The 20,714-nt window shown below is 43.5% G+C and overlaps 1 protein-coding gene across 2 annotated transcripts in view; it reads left to right on the forward strand.

Annotated features, from left to right (window-relative positions):
- Positions 1–20,714, forward strand: part of LOC128894640 (transcriptional activator Myb) — a 42,544-nt gene that overhangs the window by 15,289 nt on the left and 6,541 nt on the right. For both annotated transcript variants that reach the window (XM_054156505.1, XM_054156504.1), the window contains exons 2-3: positions 17,218–17,383; positions 18,907–19,071. In XM_054156505.1, coding sequence (XP_054012480.1) covers positions 17,218–17,383; positions 18,907–19,071 — 331 coding nt within the window. The remainder of the gene's footprint in view (positions 1–17,217; positions 17,384–18,906; positions 19,072–20,714) is intronic.

Here is a 20,714-nt window from a genome sequence, read left to right on the forward strand (position 1 = left end):
GTATGGTCGCGGGGAGGGAGACAAACACGCAGGCAGGCAGAAAAGAAAAGCAGCAAGCACAGAGAGGCACCTTCGAAGGAACCTCCGACTATCCCTCGTGTTGTTGCCTAGCAGATATCCCCGCTTATGTTCGTTTATCGCCCGAAGCCAGGGGGACAGACTGGGCCTATACATACATATATGTATTACACACATACATATACATACACATATATACATATATATACATACACATATATACACATATATATGTATGTATGGATATGTATATATGTATATATATACACACATGTATATATATATATATATATTCTATGGACCTCCTCTCTCGCAGGTCTATAGCCGGGACGACTCGTTCTCGACTAAGGAGATTTAAACCCGGTTTCGGATCGAACCCGTTGAGAATTCTCTTGTCGTTTATTTCGTTTCCCAACCGGACGAGTTCGCTGTGTCCTTTAACTGGCCGGTATGTTAACTATTCTCTGTATTAGCTTAAACCCTTTCTACCCAAATGACGTCCGCTAACTTTAACCTCAATTCAACCCAAAGTGCTAACATCAACGAAGTATCGAATTCTATTAATTGTATCCGTTTAACTATATCGCTACTCGCCATTCGAATTATCGACTCGCGATATCGGCATCTGTTTATATGGACTCTATTTAAATATTATAAAAAACGTGTCCTCTCGTTAAGAGGACAGTGGCATCATCCATCTGGTTTAGGTTTATTTATTGTAACGTGTAAAATTAAAGTTGTCACGGAACCTGATTCCCGACTTTTTATGCACGAACCGAGACCCGGCGGGGAAAAAATAGAAAAAGTAGATCTGGTGAATCGAGATTCCGAACCTGTTGAACGTGCGAGATAATTTTGAGTAAAAAAAGAAAAAGAAATGAAAGAGAAAAAAATCAAGGTCGTAGACGGAGGCAACAAAGCCGCCTGAATTTTTAACAGTTCGCACCTAGGCGAGATCCCGGGAAGGCAAGGTTCGTTAAAAGCGTGAAACGCGGAAACCATTAATCGTTTCTCCATAAAGATCTCTGCGCGTTCCCTCTCGATGGGAAACATTTTATTTCGATGATAGGCGACAAATGGAAACGGTTTTACGAATATCAAACGTCTTCTATTCGGCCATGAATTTTGCCCATTCTCTCAATCTTCGAACGGGTGTGATTGACTCTTATTCCGTTTATTAAAACTACCGTTTTCCTTGATAAACGTTCTTTACGAAACCAAGGTTTACTATCGTCTTTGTAAAAGTTTTCAAAGTATCGTCTTCCTTTTATTTCTGATTCTCTCATTAATTGAGTATCATTTATTTTATTAAATTTTTCTTTTGCGACTGACAAATGTTGCGAGCACAAATCATGGAACGGTATTCCCGTATCAATTGTGCGTCCTGATGTCGCAGCTATTTTTGCTGCCATGTCTGCCTTTTCATTGCCTGTAATTTCCCTTATGGGCTGGGATCCAAATTAACCGAATGATCTTTCCTTCTTTTGAGTTTAAATATCATTTTTCCTTAATTCTTTGGGCTATAGTTGATTTTTTTTTTTTTGCAAAATTGGCTTTGTTTTTTAAGGCTGTTAATACACTGAGAGCGTTCGAAAAGATTCTTCATTGGTCCACTTTTTTGTATTATTTCTATTGCTTCCAGTAATGCCACTGTCTCGGCCGTGAAAATGGAAGAAAAGTCTGGGAGTTGAAAACTATCGCTGAAATCCTCGTCTTCGCACCGAATCGCGAGTGATTCAAAAGTTCACGCCGTCTCTAGTATCGACGTGTTACAGAGCCGAGATCGCTGGCGAATGGCAGACGATCGTACTCTCGACTCGTCTAATGTATCGATCATTCCCTAGGAAAACCATTCTTTGATCCGCGAAACGCTTTTTACGCGCTTTTTGACGCAGGATGCCACTCGGCACAGACAGAATAGGACAGGAAACGCGTGATTGGGTTTCTTAGCGACGCTTCGGATTTATCGGTTGCCAAGGGGAAACCCATTGTCCGTAGGGAGATTTTGCGAAAGATTCGAGAATACCATTAGATATTTTAGAATGAAACTTGCATAACGTGTTGCGTGTCCGGTGACGACTCACGGCGTTTATTCAAGGATCTATGCAACGATAGAGGACGCGTTGGTTATAACGAAAAGAATTTATTTCTTAAACTTGGCGACCAGTTCGATTCTCGGATATCCAAACACTATTTGGGTACATAATGAGATTCTCTCGTACGTTTCACACCTATTACTGTTCTGATAGGGTCACCGATCTTCGCCGTGACGCTCTTTCTCCTCCAGTAAGATACAGTGGATGTAGAAAGTATTCGTACATCGATCAATTTCCAAAAAAAACTATGTGAAATTGTAACTTTCTACACCCACTGTATGTTTCGTATTAACGATCCATGGGGCGACCATCGTTAACCGAAACAATTCGAAACCTCTTCATAGAAAAATACACAGATACGCGATCGTTTTCTCTGCGTGCGGTCCTTTCTAAAAAAGAAATCTCCCAGCGTGCAACTGCGTGGCTCGGTGCAAGCAGAAGCGCACACGATTGATAGTAAAGTTAGAAGGCTCCCGCGGTGTCATACAGCGATTCTAATTTTAGAGTAAACCGGCCGCGTCACCTGCACTTTTCGCAGGATCGTATACTATTGCTGTATATATTAACCATAATTATGTAGCATTATACGTAATTAAATATTAGGTTGTCCAGAAAGTTCGTGCCAATTTCTAAGAAAAATTCAAAGGCATATAATATATATACATATATTTATTGAATTACATAGGTGCCATACTTATTGCATATACTATTGCTATATATATATTGACCATAATTATGTAGCATTATACGTAATTAAATATTAGGTTGTCCAGAAAGTTCGTGCCAATTTCTAAGAAAAATTCAAAGGCATCTAACATATATACATATATTTATTGAATTACATAGGTGCCATACTTATTGCATATACTATTGCTATATATATATTAACCATAATTATGTAGCATTATACGTAATTAAATATTAGGTTGTCCAGAAAGTTCGTGCCAATTTCTAAGAAAAATTCAAAGGCATGTAATACATACATGTATACAAATAATGTATACAAATAATGTATACATGTATTTATTGTATTACATTGGCGCCATTTCGTTCCACAACCGTTCCACCGTTTTTCATGGACGTACACGTGTTATTTGTTTTCAACCATTTCGATATATTCAGACCTGTGTGCCACCTACCAAAAATCGGCATGGACTTTCCGGACAAGCCAATAGTTTAATCTGACTCGATACGTGACACTAAAGATCTGTTGAAATAAAATTAAAAAATTTGACTTGTGAGATCGGTGGTCAGTCCGTTTTTTAAATTCGATGACGTGGAGTATCCTCCCGGTTGACAATTAAATAACCGTTTAAGCAGCTGCGCTTCTTTTAAAAGCCTTTGACGGACAATAATGAGAGGCAACGACCATCAGATGGAGGGAAAGAGAGACCGCGACCCCAAGATACGCCGGGTAACAAATTTTGTAGGGATTCCAGTTGCTCGCGACGAGATTCGCGAGCGTGGCCCCTCGAAGAATATCGTGTCCCCCCTCTGGAGGAGATGAAACGACCTTTCTCTCTTGGCAGTCCCCTCAGTTTTCCTCTCTCTGTTCGTGTATCGTATCATTATTTTGGATGTCGGGTTCGGTACACTCATTGGAGGGTCGACGACGCCGGATCGTGTCTCGGGGTGCGCGAAGGGCGAGCCTGATTTCCAGCATCTGCTCCAGTCAAGAAAGACCGCAGTCTGGAACGACTTTGTAGACGAGAAGCCTTTGCATGCGCCTTCTCTTCTCGTCTGCGACGCCTTCCTATGTTCTATTGAGTCTTCCAAAAGCACGGGAGCATATGTTTTGGAATTGTTCGGGGCTCGGGGGACGGTTAAATGATAGACCGACGCCAGGCTTCTCCTTCGCCAGCGACACGATCAATTCTAATGACCTCTTGTTGTCGAGATATCCAATGCTCCCCTGAATCCTATAATGGCGCAGTCATTTTGCAAATTGTATTTTCCTTTTATTTTCGGCTCGCGTTCGTTCGTGGTATTCCTCGGCGGTCGAGCAATCGTCGCGAGCTTTTGTTCGAGCGGGATCCGAGCACGTGCTGATCGGCCATCGGAAATTCTGATCGATCGCGAGTCGAAGCCACGAACCGATGGGTTCATTTCCTGTTCGCTTCGTACGCGTAGAACCATCGTTCCTTGGGTTATTGCTTGCGAAGTGCGAATTAATGGAAATGGTTTCGAGTTGTTCGAGTTGGAACGAAGGAAATTTTGTTTATTTAATACAATGAATTGCCTATAAAGTAATTTAGAATTTAAGGAATATCCAGTAAAAATAGGGAATCAGTAAATAAATGTTGTAATAATAGCGAATACAGCTCATGTTGATAAAACGTAGCGAAAGTGCGCAATAACGTAGTATGTGTCGTGTAAAATAATATCGATAGATGAAGGGTTTAGTTTCATTTTTACTCCATGATATGTTGCTATTCATCTAAATACTTTAATTCCCGTTGGAACGGCAATAATTATTGTGGCAGAAGTAAAATAAGCGCGTGTATCAACATCTAAACCTAAACCCAAGGAAACCACCCCTCGTCCTCCATCCTTGATCACATCAAATTCCTGATCGCTGTATATCGAGTCGTACAAGTAACCATGTATCAGCGATCCCTCCTCGTAGGACAGCGGCGTGGGACCCCCTGTTTGGGGGTAGATGGCAACCCCGATACTTTCGCGGGGCCCTCTAATCAGCCAGTCTTAGCAAGGTGCGCGCGGATCACCTAGTCGACGAGAGATCGACCGATGGTCTGTTCCGATGCAGCCTCGTTTCCCACGGTGGAATTAAAGATTCACGAGGAGAAAAAAAATACCCATCGCACTTGTCATGGGAACGAGCACCGGGTGGCTCCTCGCTCGATTTACAATTGGTCGACGCGCGCTTACCGCGGGGGGAGGCGAGGCGTGGTGCTACGAGCACCTCGAACGACGAGGGGGATGAAACTCGAGGGACTTCCCCCCTAGTATTTTTTTTTCTTTCTATTTTTTCTTCGCCTCGAAGGGGCACGAGAATTTCCCTTCGCTTTTACCTCTGGCACTGCTTTCACGGAGGCGCATGCTCTCGTGTGACATGTGCGCGCTTTAGGGGTTGCGCTTAGTCGCTCAGACGAACCCTGGAGAGGACATTAGGTAGACAATGCCACCATTAACCGGTTTCATAATTCGATACGAGATTGTCAATTTTCGGACACTCGCGACCCTTACATAATTGAAATTTTAGACTTTCGTTCGGTGACTTTCTGAGGTAAATATCGTTTATTTGCGAAGAAAAATCATACAACGTGATCTGTTAGAATTTTAATGGCAATCGAGTTCAGGTAGGAAAATAACGAGTGAATGTTTTTTATAAGCTACTATTTAAGAAAAAATGGAGTACAGTTTCGCGTAACGAATCATCCGGAAGTGAGGGAACAGTAAAATCCGTGGCAATTGGCGGTTCGGTGAAGCGGGCAGAGCTCGACACGTGCATCATTGCATACACGTGCATCCACATGCATGCGTCATAGGAGCGGGTGCGCATGCTCGGGGAGCGTTCTATCGGGGGAAAGTTTGGCAGTGCGAGGGCATCGAGGCAGGTGGTAGCCAGATGTCTCTCGTAAGGACTTTCTACCCTGATGTCGTTGCCTGGTCGTTCGCTGGTCGTGCGGTACCCCGTGCATATACGTGCGTGCTCGCGACTATGCATCCACGAGTATTTCCTATCCTCTCCTGTCGGGGTGCACCCTATATATGCTCGTCGAGCCTGTCTGAACCTGCTCATGAATCGATTATGGATATCCCGTTCCTTTTCAGGGGAAGGGTACTCGAATCTCGCGGAGAACGCGATTTTAAATTAAATAACTTAGGTAAATACTAATAATTTTACTGTAATAAGGGTTGGTTTAACCCTTTGCGGTCCGAATTTTCTGATTTCGATACATTTTTGTCGAGCCTCACTCGACATAGGACCGCAAAGGGTTAATAACCCGCTACGAATATCGATAACCAAAAGTAGGTCTAAACACGTGTCTCAGCGAACGACTACAAGTACCCCAACATCCCTGAATTTACACCAAGTACCGCTAAAGCGTGGTATGCCACGCTACTTACCCATTACGAACAGGCAACAGCCGACAAAAAGCGTAACGCTTCGAGATCCGTGGATAATCGAGCGTTCGATGACATAACGAGTTGGGTCGTTGAGACAAGAGCAAGGTAATCATATCGCGAAGAATTACTCAATGAACCGTGGCTCGCTGTACCCGACGTCTAGCAGTCGACGTGATTCATGAATGACATTAAGAAAGCCTCCGCGAGCCCGACGAGGTGATAAGACGAAAAAAGGCTGAATGGAGGCGAGGGCATTAGGAGAATATACGCGGAGACGAGTCAAGATCAAGGTCGACGCGTTTTGGAATCTTCGCTCGGACCGGTCGGCGAGATTCCAACGAAACGTGCTCGAAAAAGAAATGCAGCGCAACGAAGCAGCAAAAATTGTTCCCGTCTTAATTTTCCTAGTTCTGTTAAAACAAGGATCGGTTCGAAATGTTCGTTCCGTTTAAATGCATCGTAACTAAAGTATAGACATGAAAGTAAAATAACTAGAGTGGTAAGGTAGGTTTAGACGAAGACGTCGAAAAGAAAATTTTTGGACGGGAGAAATTAAAAATATAGAAATGAAGGAAACGAAAAAGATAAATATATTTGTTAAGTGCTGAAAGGGGAATTAGAAAGTGGCATGAACGTGGGAAGTGGGATGAACGCGCCCGTACCCGTTCCACTAGCAGTGACTGTGATGGTTGACTTGTCGTCGTTTCTACTACTTGACCGACGCGTTTCGAAAGTGTCGTTGAATTATCGCTAGATCGCGGATATTTAAACGATGTAATACGTGTCCCTGACTCTCTTGGGTCATCGTGGCGCGTGCAAGAAGAAAAAATAGTCTCCTTGATCCTTGACGCGTGTTAAAGGCAGAAATCGAGGAACGCAAGAGTGCATCGTGCTCGGTTCTCTCTCGTGGTCCGTGGCGTGTGCGGCGAGGGGGTGGGCCGTGGGGGTAGCAGCTGACGACCAAGGAGGAATGGATCCCTGCACCTGGTCTCTAACTTTGGAAAATCGACGAAGGAATCAATTGTGTAGACGTAGCACGCGACCGAAAGGACTGCGAACGATAACAGTTGCATTGACCCTCGGTCTTGACCCGTTACTCGAACCAAACGTCGACCTTTCAGATAACTCCCATCGAATCTGTTGCACTGACGGATGGCTTCCGTTGTGTTAAGACATCCTATCCACCTAAAACGCATTATTTTAATGAATTGAATGAGAATGGAAAAAAATACTCGAGATACTCTTTAACCCATCCAGTACCACGCGGTACCACCAGTGTTACACATCGGGAAACTTTATATGGGATAGTAATTCGAACGTTGACCTCTGTGTGGTCATCGCGGTTCCCTGTTATCGCTGAACCACCATAAGACGTCTCGTCTCGCTCTACGAACTCTCCATGTTAAAGTCTGGTTTCTTCTGAGCACAGGAAATTAGAATTCCGACGACCACGAGTGTTCTACTCTGTCAATAGTCTCAATCACACGAATTTCTCCTAAAAAGTACACTCGAAATTTTGCTTGGATGTTGATACGTTCGTTGTTAGGTCGTAAAGTAAAAAAAAGTCGGGTCTCTTGGTCGGTAAAACTTTCTCGTGGAAGGAGCGGCAGGACGATACGATCTCCGGCGCTGTAGGTGCCGTCTGGTTTTCCCGGTGAAACCATGACCATGGGTCTGGGACGATGGACATTGCTCACGAAGGGACATCGGGTGGTACGCGCGGCGCGCAATGACCTTATTGTTGCGTGACGGACAACAGACGGACGGAAGGAAGGAAGGAAGGAAGGAAGGAAGGAAAGAAAAAGGACTGCTCTAGCCGTAGGGCCGCTGCTTGTCAAAGGGGGAACGGAGCACGGCAGGCAAGAACCAAGGAAGTGGCCGAAAAGAGGGGAAAGTTCGGAACTTCGGCAGATGTCCATAACTCGCGGCACGCATGCTCGCGATGGGTTCATCGTTTCTCTCCCTTTCTCACGAGACGTTTCGATTTTTCGCCGTGAAACTCGTGAACTCGGAGGGGAACGAACGCGTATCGACGAAAATCATTCGGTGAATACGGTTCGTTAACCCTCTTCCCTTGCAGCCAAAGGGACGATATTTATTATCCAAAACGGAAAGATTTCCGTGGTAACGTGGTAGAGATATCAGGTTGTCCAGAAAGTTCGTGGGCAATTTCTAAGAAAAATTCAAAAACACGTTTGAATTTTAATATACAGGGTGTCCCAAAAGTCGGGGAGGAGCCGGAAAGGGGGGGTAGCTGAGACGATTCCGAACAACAATTTCCTTTGCAAAAATGTCGGATGGGGCTTCGTTAAGGAGATATTAAGCGAAAACCCCGACCAATCAGAGCGCGCGTAGCCTTCGCTACCGCGGCCGCTCGAACGGTCTATGCGCGCTCTGATTGGTCGGGGTTTTCGCTTAATATCTCCTTAACGAAGCCCCATCCGACATTTTTGCAAAGGAAATTGTTGTTCAGAATCGTCTCAGCTACCCCCCATTTCCGGCTCCTCCCCGAGTTTTGGGACACCCTGTATATTTATTGAATTACATAGCTGCCATTTTATTCCACAACCTTTCCACTTTTTGAGGGGTGTATGCCATGTTATTTGTTTTCAACCACTTCGATCTATTCAGACCTGTAGCATCTACCAAAAATCGACACGGACTTTCCGGACAACCCGATACATACGGTCGGTAAGTATTCGTAGATTTGTGCCCTCTATACCTATCTCATAAATTTGTCTCGTAAATAAAATGATCGCGTTGCCTGATACGTGTTTCGTTACGAATACTACGTACACGTATAAACATTACACGTGTATGCATTTGTACTGAATAATTCATTCGGAAACGTCGAACCTATCGTGTCATTTAGACAAATTTCTCGATAGACATAGCGGGTACGAATGCTTATGAGATTAACTGTATATCGGTTTTGCAGAGGCGAATTAGGTTCCGATTGTGACCACGCCTGTGTAGTCACCTTAGCTAAAAGCAGTTACATGAGCGATACCGACAGTAAAAGATTCGATTCGAATATACTCGGACCGTGCAGTACAGTAATTATTGTTGACAGTTACAATCCGCGAAAACAAATATCGTGTCGGTGGCTTTCAGTCTCATTAACGAACCATCAATCAAGGTAATGATTGTCATCGGAGTCGTGCGACACCAAAGTCATGAAACGTTCACGGTCCTAGACAAAGGCGGCAGCTGTTGCACAGCACCTGCTTGTGTCGCCACCTTTCAAGGAAAAGCTAAGTACGTGCTCCTTGTTCATTCATTTCGCTTCGTGACAAGACGGCATGCATTCTGGCCATCGAGGTCTCGAGCGTGCCGATTGGAAATTGCCACCGGACGTCCTCGAACTCTGACAGCAGTTTCGCATGTAGATTTCAGGGGGAAAGGGAGCTTGGCAACCGATACGATGCCGACGCTAATTTCGAAGGAAACGGGGGGAGGAGTTTGTAAGCTTGACTCTTTGATCTCGCCTCGTTGAAATTTCCGTAACGAAATCTATCGTGATTCATTATTCGTTAGAACGTCCAGCGAACCGTTATTTCGATGGTTCGTAAAGGTCTATTTACACGTGACACTAATGTCGTGACTTTTAACGCCTCGACGTGAGTTTCGCGAGTGTAAGAATACGCTCGTTATTAGAAGCTTTCGAACATTGAACATTGTTTCATTTACGTAGGAAAACGTTCAAGATCGAAAGAGATCCAGACGATAAACCAAAACTTATAGTCCGAGAGCCCGCGACATCAAATTTCGGCCAATTTCGTTACAAATATCCTTTCGCTGTTTGACTGTTTTCTACTAAAGAATAAAAATAATCCAGGCTGGCAGAGCACAAACGGTCCATTGCTCCGCTAGAAAGTCGGGAACATGTAAGAAATAACAGTATCTTTGACTGAAATCATTATTATTGAAATTTTTAGTGTGTATTGTTTACATACCAAATTGTATAAAAAAAAGTTGGTCCGGCAGATTACAAGCGGTGCTAAATGGGTCTGGCAGTCGGGAAACCTTGTCGAAAAAACGAAGTAGTTCATTAAAACATCTAATAAAACTATCAAGTAACTGATATCATTAATTCTGAAACTTTTTCTATGAACGATATGTAATGCATAGCGTTAAAAAATTTGGTCTGGCAAACTTTCAGTGGTGTTAAATCGGTCTGGCAGCCGTTTAAAAGAACGAACACACATGCGTTACCGGCGTTGAGATCTCGATGATCTAATAAAGCTATCAAGTAATAATTATTTTTAAACATTCTGTACATTAGTTATTTATAGAATATTGCTGTGATGATTTTTATTTCATACAATTATTATTATTATTATTATTATTATTATTTAACTTCGAAATAACGATTTCAGTCAAACTACTTCGTTTTTCCGACAAGGTTTTCCGACTGCCAGGCCCATTTAGCATCGCTTACGATCTGCCAGACCAACTTTTTTATACAATTTGCTATATCAACAATACACGCTAAAAATTTCAGTAGTAATGATTTTGGCCAAAAATCGAATTATTATAATACGCCATAGTGAAGCGTTGCACCACTGAATTCATGCCAAGCATATTCTGAACTAGGAAGACGTACCATCTTCGGAAAACAGGTTCATTTGCGTAACGAAACGAGTCACCCATTTCTTTTGCCGACTCTCGGACTATTATTCAGAGTCGATTCAAGCATGTGTATTCTAGGTTAAGGTAACGCGTATCAGATTGAGTTTTTTTGGCGGCTAAGTAGAGGGCGTGTATCGCGAGTTGTATTCGTTCTTTTCATGTTCGTTCTATCATTTTTCTGTCCACTGTAATTTCGACACTCTCGGGGCGTCTTGACGGTTAAGTCAGGAAATTTCAATTACCCCGCAGGCGGGCAGGAAGTTGGAAGCACCGAAAGTAAGAGGATAGGAAGAAATAAAATCCGACGAGATCCGATCGCCGTATTACTACCCTTCCTTTTCCTGTGTTGTTGGCTCTCGCTTCCTCTGGTAATTCCGTTCTCGTCCTGCCCTCTCGCCTGTCCATTCTCAATTTCCTTCCAGCTTCTATCACGTTCGTATTCTCTCGCTCCTTCGGTCGCTTCCCATTTACTGGGCCGTATAACCGAGTGGCCATTTTAAATTGTTTAACGAGCGTCGCAGGCGACCCGTTTCGCTTGTCCCTAGTTTCCATCGCGAATGTCACGTGTCGAGCACGGAACAATCGTTACGATTTTATCAGTTACGTCTTCGTCCACGTGCCTTCCTTTAGTTTATCCTTTGTACATCTTTCGTCCAGAGTTTTCCGCCCACTTCCGTTTCCTTTTCCTTGCGTCTAATTTACCCGCTGATGTCCCGAGGAAGTCCAAGTTTGAACGAAACTAAATTTTGTTTAAATTTTTATGACAGCAGTAAAAGCAGAGAATCGACGTAAATTAATTAAAACATCGCTCGTTATCGTACTGCTTACATCTGCACGTTTCGCAATCGAAAATAAATTTTAACGTATCGTAAGACGAGTGATCTTTCATCCCGTATCGCTTTTCGCAATCGTCGCCCCGTTCCCCATACATATTCAACAATTCGGACAGCCGAACATTTTAATAATTTATTCGGCATGGTTCCTTTCAGGGTTAACAATCGTCTCTCACGCCGCGGATAGGCAAACTTCTTACCCAGAAATCAATTTCAAACAGAATACGAACAACGGTTGGTTTAATTCGCGCGTCGTTATACCTCTGTGAAAATAATGTCGAGATGGTTGTTCAGGGAAAACACAGTTCGTCGTTTCATTTCAATAATAAATTAATCTCGGTCGAATATGGATTATTTGAATAATCGATCGATGCGGTAAGGATTAAGAATAAATCTCTGATGCAACGTTTCCGTTCGTCTATTAATCGAGTGGAATTTTGTTCAACTCTGGCGTACACACAGTCGATCCTTTCTATCTTCTACACGCCTCGCTATCTCCAAGCACATGGCGCCTGCGCAACCGTATTTTCGCTGATCGTGAGAATGCCTTGGAAGTCCTGCGTTCAGCCACGTGCCTCGGGATTTAAACTCAAGGATACCCGCGACCGTTAGACTTCCACAAAGGCGAAAGTCTTTACATAACGCGAGAAAAAAAAAAAACGGTTACCTACCCGCGCTCAAAACGCGTATTTACGATTCCCAGGTCGATTCGCCTTTTTCGCACGTGTAGTAGCATGTAAATAAAAATAATAGGTAAAGAGTTATTCGCGATTATCGAACATCGGAAGGCGATGGCGACGGTCTGCGTGTTTCGTTGCCACGAAAGTTGACACTTTAATATAATAAAGTGACGGATAGAATTCATTTCTACTCCTTACATAAATACAATTAATATTTTTTTCTGAGCCAACCAATAATTAAATCGAGTCAAGTATTGGTTCGACAATCGACATTTGTTTCCTCGATGTTTCTATATATACGCTCGTCAATTTTTTACGATTCGCAAAAATAGTTTACGTTTACGTATTCCGTCCGTTTAATGATGCGTCGGTTCACACGTGACACGAAGTCCGTTCTGCACGTGGTTCGTGCCACCTCCATTCTCACTTTCAAATTTGAATGGAGCCTCAAATACCAGACACGGAGACTGAACGATTCCGCGCACGTTCTGCCTTCGCTTCGGACTTTCGATTGGTCATACAAATCGGAAAGTGAAAAGGAAGAGGCGCAAGAATGCGATTCATACTTGCCAGCCGTTTCAGGTCGGAATCCGTTTTAGAAGAATTCCTTTCTTCCACCTTTTTTTTTATTTTTTTATTTTTTTATTTTTATACCTTAGAGTCTTATCATTGCTCGACCAATAATTTAATATCGTACGTTTCAATTATATTTGCTCGTGCGCCCTGCGTCGTTTGTGTGTTCCGACAATTTGCCTGGTATCTAAGCGTAAACATCTAGCGAGGTCTTTTCGCGGGAGCACCACGGTTTGGATATAGATATACCGCCATTAGATACCTCGGCTTGTCATGGAAGACAGTGGCTATATTAAAATACAGGGTGTCCCAAAAATATTGTAACAGCTTGAAATGGGTGATTCGAGAGGCGATCTGAAACAGCTTTTTCCTTAGCGAAAATGTTGTCCGAGGCTTCGTTGAGGAGATATATTAACCTCCCGAACCACCCATTTCAAGGTGTTACAACATTTTTGGGACACCCTATAGAACGATGAAATGTTCTTTTCCCCGAACAACTGCGGTCCAGTTTATTTCCACACAAGTTCCAAAACTTTGTCTGGATAAGAAACCCTCAAATTCGACCCCCTTTTTTCTTCCTTTAAATAGACACCTTGGCACGCGTTACTTTGTATCAATGTTACGCCTTTAACTCTTTTAATTGCTACACGTAGAATGCGACTTCGCAATTGTCTCGTGCGGTGTACAAGTTGGTCGAAGAATGCTAAAAAGTATTTCCTCGCGTTGTTTCACGAATTTCGCCGGTGGCCAACTCTTTCCTTTTTTCCTGCAACGCGGTCTGTGTACGAGAGACATTCCACCCGAACGGCACTCCTCTTTCAGTTCCTAGCATTCCCTCGCGGTCGTGGGCTTCATAACGTATTCCCGACTTGTCCGGCGTCGGGAACGTAAACATACGTGCACCTGCGGAAAGCCAATGCGTTCGCGAAGATTGCATTGCTAGACCTTGCCAATTAGAAGCTCAATTACGGAGCGCATCGGTTCACGTTTCACGCGAATTTCTCTTTAATGGAAAACAGCTGCGAAGACGGGAACGCGTCGATTCCCATGCGACAGTTGCCATGCGCCGAATTAACATTAAAATTGCGAGGTCGACGCACGTGTATCGTGCATACTGATTTTGATATATCGATTGGGAGATTATGTCGAGAAATGGTCGAGGAAGTAGATTTTTATTTTCCTCCTAGTTTCGGAAGGAAAGAAAAGTAAGGACAGGAAAGCGAGACTTTTAGCAGGAAACTAAAGAAAATAGGAAGGGTTGTAGGTTAGACCTTAGATAGAGAAAGATATTTGAAAGGTATTTCTTAAATTTTAATAGTAAGTTAGTAGCAAGCAAGTCCATTTCATAGCTGTTAGGAGAACGTTTCCTGCTCTACCGTTGTTTTGGTACGCGCCACGCGAGGGAAACAAAAGCAACGTACGCTTACTTCAGGGACAAGAGTCAATTGTACCTTGCATTAGGGTGCTTATGCGGGTGCAAAAAACGTTGACAAAAGATTTCTTAGCGTTTAAACGATCTTGCACTTCTGGTCCCACCCTGTTTCCATATAAAAGGGTAAACGTAGGAAAAATGAAAGTAAAGAAACGAAGATAAAGTCAGAATATAAATATAAAGGAGTATCTAAGTAAAGTATGTACTTAGACGGGCGAAGTAAAATATATTTATGTATGTGAATGCAAAAGTAGGGGAACTATATACAATCGATCGAGGAGTAATGCTTGCACCGTCTTTTCTACACTTGCACGAAGTGAGATATCGACTATATCCCATTATTTTAGGATAATTAAGTAGGGGTCGTTAGGAAAAAAGTAACCAAAGCAGTTTCGAGGGAAGTATACCGATTGAAAAGCAGAAGCACGAGCCAATTTATGATCCCTTTCGTGCGCAGAAGCATTTTTCACCCTCGCGTTCGGCCCCTTTCTCTCTTTCACCCCCAAAACAGCTGCGTGTACCGAGAGGAAGGTGGGCCCTATGGTGTGTCTCGCAACCAACTACAATGGGAGGTTATGAAGCGATAGCGCTTATGGGATATCCATGGGTACACGTGTACGCGACATATATACAATATAAACATATGCGAAACCGAAACAGCAGATGGCTGGTGAACCTTATCGTTTTCGATTATTTTCATCGTCGACGTTGCGGGATTTCGTCGCCATTGTTTCTCGGTTGACCTTGAGCCATGGGATGAGCACGATTTTTAGTCGATTAGTATTAACCCGTGAAGACTGTATAAGGAGTCCCAACTGTGTAGTGTAGAAGTGTTATCAAAATTCCGACCTTGAAGTTATGAATATTTCTACCACTCGCTGTATATATATATATACAGGGTGTCCCAAAAGTCTGGGAGGAGCCGGAAATGGGGGGTAGCTGAGACGATTCTGAACAACAATTTCCTTTGCAAAAATGTCGGATGGGGCTTCGTTAAGGAGATATTAAGCGAAAACCCCGACCAATCAGAGCGCGCGTAGACCGTTCGAGCGGCCGCGGTAGCGAAGGCTACGCGCTAGGCGGCAACGTCAATGTCCTTCGATGCACGCCGGAGTCACTTGTTCGCGTACAAACGCGGCCGCGTAGCACATAGCCTTCGCTACCGCGGCAGCTCCAACGGTACCCGCGCGCTCTGATTGGTCAGTGTTTTCCGTTAATATCTCCTCAACGAAGCCTCGTACAACATTTTCGCTAAGGAAAAAGTTGTTTCAAATCACCTCCCGAACCACCCCTTTCAAGGACCTCCAACATTTTTGAGACACCCTGTATATTATCATACATATGTATATACATATACATGTACATATATACATATATGTCATATGTGTATATATTATCTATTAATATATAGATGATAGAGCCCGAAAAAGTTCATATGCATTTTACAATAACAAATGGACTACCGGTTAAGTGCAGGGCAATCTGAAGATTATCTGTAGATACATTGTATACAAATGTATATCGTAGTCTGTGCGCACTTGCGCCGCAAGTGGACAAAATATTCGTAATTTCAAGTTCGGGATTTTGATAACAGTTTTCTAGTAACTTTAGACTATTTAGACTACTTAGTTAACTGTTGGACTATTATTTAGACTATTTGGAGACTACGTAGTACTTAAGCGTTGATTGGCGACGGCTCTCGCACGATATAACGTCGCGTAACGGAAACGCGGTCGTAGGTTGGCTGAAACAGTAAACATAACAAGCGGAGGACGGTTGGCGTTCTACTTATGTGTGCGGCGAATATGCACGCGTTATACATACATGTTTCATCTCGAGTTAACCGGCTATCGCGGCAAGGTTACGTCATCCTGCGAGTTTAGACTCCACGGTAGCTGGAATGTAAATACGTTAAAGCAGCGTGCAGCCGACCGTTTACTAATTGCGCTCGAACATATGAATTTGCTCCTGCAATTAGTCAAGCACAGTTTACCACGAACGTGGAAGTCGCCTAATCGTCGTTTCCGACTGTACTCTGCAGTTATTACACGCGCTTGCACCCTATAATCTCACCGTCTTAAATCCAAGGTTAGAGTAAACTTAATCTCAGAGGGAGAGGGATAATATTTTTATAATGATAAAACGGAATAAATATCGTTCATTTATTCAGAGAAATTTCTATTCTTTCATCGTGGAATGTTCCAAGTGTCGAGACATTTTTTTCTAATCTCAGAGAAAGAAGCAAAGAACGCGGTTAGGGGTGAGAATGAATAACGATCGTTTGCGGAGGAAGTGGACAGGAAATCCTTGAAAACGAAGAAGCGAGCCCACTCGTAACCGCAAAAACTGACACTTGCCAGACTGTGGTCAAGATTGCCTCTTGGACGGTGGTTCGGGCAAGGGTGAAGAACAAAGGGGTGGCGAACGCGATAGTTCTTCGACAAAGAAGAGGAAGAAGCTCGCAGGATGGATGGTCAGCCATCCGTGATTTCCCGTCTACGCTTTTGTACAAAAAAAAAAAAAAAAAAGAAACACCAAATAGCTATATCCGTTCGCAAGTTTAATCTTCTCGCGAATTTCGAGATTCGAACCACCCTAATCGTCAGAACTGGCCAACTGTTTCATTCCCAGTGAACGAATTTATTACTTTTGTTTATTGCGGAATAATCTCGGCCTATTTTAATTATTCAATTAAAAGAATGACTTTTAGCGAAATTTGAAACCTCTCTTTCCCGAAAGTTATACTTCGGTTTTCTTGGAACATTCGTAATTGAAACCGCGACAGTTTCGAGTCAATCGGAAATCGCCGATTTTTCCATGGAGTCAGGCGAAAGACAATGTTCTCTTTGTTTTGTTTTTAGATCGCGGTCTGGGTACGATTCTAGTAGCGGCGGTGACTCTGACAACGAGTACAGTGTCGGCGTCTGTCGTGGGACCACCAATCACTCGCAGAATCCGGTCACGACAAATGCGAGCGCACACGGGCAAGGGAAGCACATAAACAAAGGAAGGTGGACCAAAGAGGAGGTAACGAAGACGAAGATTCGCGACAATTCGTTCATTCATTCACTCGCGAGTAAAATGTTTGCGTTGAAATTGAGACAAGAGAGCTTAGAAGAAAATGCAAAACTAAAAGACATGGTAGGGAGAGATAGGGGTCAATTGGAACGTTTTTGATGAAATATTAGGTTGTCCCAAAAGTTTCTTCCGTGACTCGCATTCAGTTATTTTGTGTAGCAATGTATAAGTAGAATGTATAAATGTATAAATAGAAAACCTGATTTCCTAGATGTTAATGTTGTAGCAGTAACGGAGCAAAATGAGTCGTACACAATTCAATAATGTAGCATTAGACATAAATAAAATATCGTGTATGTATTACTCATTAATGAAATGGAAGAAACTTTTGGGACAACCTAATAGCTTACCGTGACTTTATCTTATGTCTTATCTGTTTGGTAACGGGTAAAATCTAAATGTTGTAGAAATTAAAAATCCTAAAATCAACTAGGATGTTCGTATCGCTATTGGCCCCAGTCTGCTCTGTCGTAATTAGACGGAGCGCAAAATGATCGACCACCGATGATGCGAGGATAGAAGAAATGGCGTCAGCCAGTGTTTCTTCCCTTTCTCTCTACGGATTGGATGTTTCACGGTGCACATGCGATCGCGTCATCGTACCGTGACTTTGATCGGATGTAACGCGAGGGGTGGGATACAATGAGCATAGGTCTCGAAAAAAGGAGACCACCCTTCGTACCTTCTACAACGAGTTACGTCCACAGGCAGATGCCCTTCGACCACCCCTTAGTCATGTGCCAGCACAGAGTAGACGCCGCGCCGTATGGTTTCCCGTGGGAAACATCACGCAGACCTATCGATCCCGAGCATTTGTTACGTGACCTTTTTCCCTTTCTATTCTAACGCAATTGCGAAATGAAATCTGCTCGCCCGTAAATACGTCCGATTCGCGATGGACGCGCCATCTAAGTCCATTTACGACTTACAAACATCTGGACCACTTTCAAAATAAATTCAGATAAAATTAGCTTTCGTTTATTTCGACATCAACAAATTTAACAAGGTTCGCGAGGTGACTCCTTTCATTAATAACACGTTCACTGGCAGACTTAATAATCTTGAAAATTTCTCATGTGATTAAATTTTGTTTACAGACTATTGGAAACTGTGTGATGAAACATTTATTGCGGTGTTTAGTGTTGTAACTTCGTTAAAGTTCAAGTATTTTATTTAAATTCATTTTCTGTGACACTTAACTTTCAGAATATATTTTCGTAATTTTTCAGTGAAAATAACTGTCACCCGTATGTGGCTGACGCGGCGATCAACGCGTTAATCCGTAGTATTAATCGTTCGATTCCTTGGCCAATTCCAGTAAAATATTTTAATCGATAGGAAGACAGTTGGTACCTTTATTATAGAAAAATCATATTATAAAGAAAACAATGAAAGGGTCCAGCGTCGAGGCAATAATTCCTGCACGCATTCCAGCCGAGAGTAATACTTATTTTCTTTGCCGACTGTTCCAGGACGCTTTATTGAAGCAGTTAGTGAGCAATGCGGAGCAACGGGGCACCGGACTGCGATGGGACGCGGTGGCCGGTCACTTCCCCGACCGGAGCGACGTCCAATGCCAGCAAAGATGGGCAAAGGTCGTGAATCCGGAGTTGGTCAAGGGACCCTGGACGAAGGAGGTACCTGAATTTCGTTTCGAATCCACCTCGCGTCGATTATTCCCAGGCTTTGTTTCGCTAACCCTGGGGAGCCGAAAGTCTCCCCCGACAGAAACGCAACGCGTTGGAAAAATTGGCAAGGGAACCTGGGAGAATATTTAGTTTGGCGTAGAAATGAATTCTATTGCGTCTTTGTAACCTTTATCTACGATATAAAATTAATAGGAAGTAGAGTACCGCTCTGACACAAACTTCGTTGCAAATATTTTCGTCGCAGCCTGTATATCTCGAGAGGACAGAATCAGGTTTGGTTGTCGAGGATCGTTTTTAAGTCGCTTCCTCGGCGACAGAAAGTTCAAGAAGAACCGTTACACCCTCCTTACCGTACAGTTTCTTCGGGCAAAGAGAGAAGCTAGCAACATCGGCGCAGGCCATCCAAGTATCGGTTCATTCCGATAGTCAATTTTCTTAAATATCCCCGTTATTTATGGATTTTCTAAATTGAATCATATTTTTTTTTCATCTACCTCGATAACAGTACGAAGTTGTTGATAAAAGAATGTTTCTTAGCGTTACACGTGCTTCCTCAAACAGCGGTAACTTTGTCTGAAAAATTTCTTTCGTAAATACCTAAAAACCCTAAATAACCGATACCGAGGTGTTTCCACTCGAACTCTCCGTCCTGTACGACACGTAGAATTTTCGTTCTCCGTCAGAAAAATGTTATCAGTTCCTATCAGTTGTATCTACGAAAAACCGTGTACGAGACACGGTGAAAGAAAGAGAGATCCTGGAACGTTATGGCGCGCAGGGCCCGAAACAGGGTCCCGCGTCCAGTTCCACTGAAAGAGAGACTCGGATGGCTTCGAGTTCGTAACGGCCCCCCAGTCTCACATACGCCTACACGTAGCCAGGACGCAAAACGAACGAGCTGAACTAAGAAACGAACGCTCGCCACGGTTCGCCTCGGTGGGGTATGCAATAAAGAAAAAGAGGCTGGGTAGCCGCGGAGATGCTGCGTCGTCGTCGACGTCGTCGTGGCAATGCACTTGGCAACAGCCAAGGGCAAAGTAAGCCGCTCCCTGTGTACCGGCGCTGGTACGCGGTCCTTCATGGAGATGCAGCGTGTTCGTGTGCACCTGATTGTTGGTATGCGCACGAACCCATCGGGGTGTCCTCGTTGTTGGATCTCGGTCTCTTTTTCTCTTCGTGTAACGATCTCTCTCTCTCTCTCTCTCTCTCTCTCTCTCTCTCATTTCTTTTCTTCCTTCTCGACCTACCGCCTCGTTCCTCGCTCTCCGTGACTCCGTGGACCTGGAGAAATTACTCGTGAGAATCGCCTGGAGGACGGGAGAACTCGCACAGGCTTTCTTCGGTGCTCTTCTCGCGTTTGTTGTGCACGTTTTTCTCAGCTCGAGCGTTTCGCTCGAATTGCTGTGGAATGTCCAGTTTCGGACACGGTGGTAGTCGTCGCTATAGGCAATTTCATCTGTTTAAAGACGAGCAATGTTTGCTATAGGGGAAGATTGATGAAGCGGGTCGTAGGAATGTAAGCGAGGTTAAATGTAACGGCGGTATTCTTTAATAGGGTTGGAAAACAACAGTATAATAACGGTTCGCTGTAACGGTTCGATGTAAGAACGAGAATCGCTTCCTTGTTATAA

Source organism: Hylaeus anthracinus, unplaced genomic scaffold (genome assembly GCF_026225885.1).
Source record: "Hylaeus anthracinus isolate JK02 unplaced genomic scaffold, UHH_iyHylAnth1.0_haploid 4, whole genome shotgun sequence".
NCBI classification, from domain to species: Eukaryota; Metazoa; Arthropoda; class Insecta; order Hymenoptera; family Colletidae; genus Hylaeus; species Hylaeus anthracinus.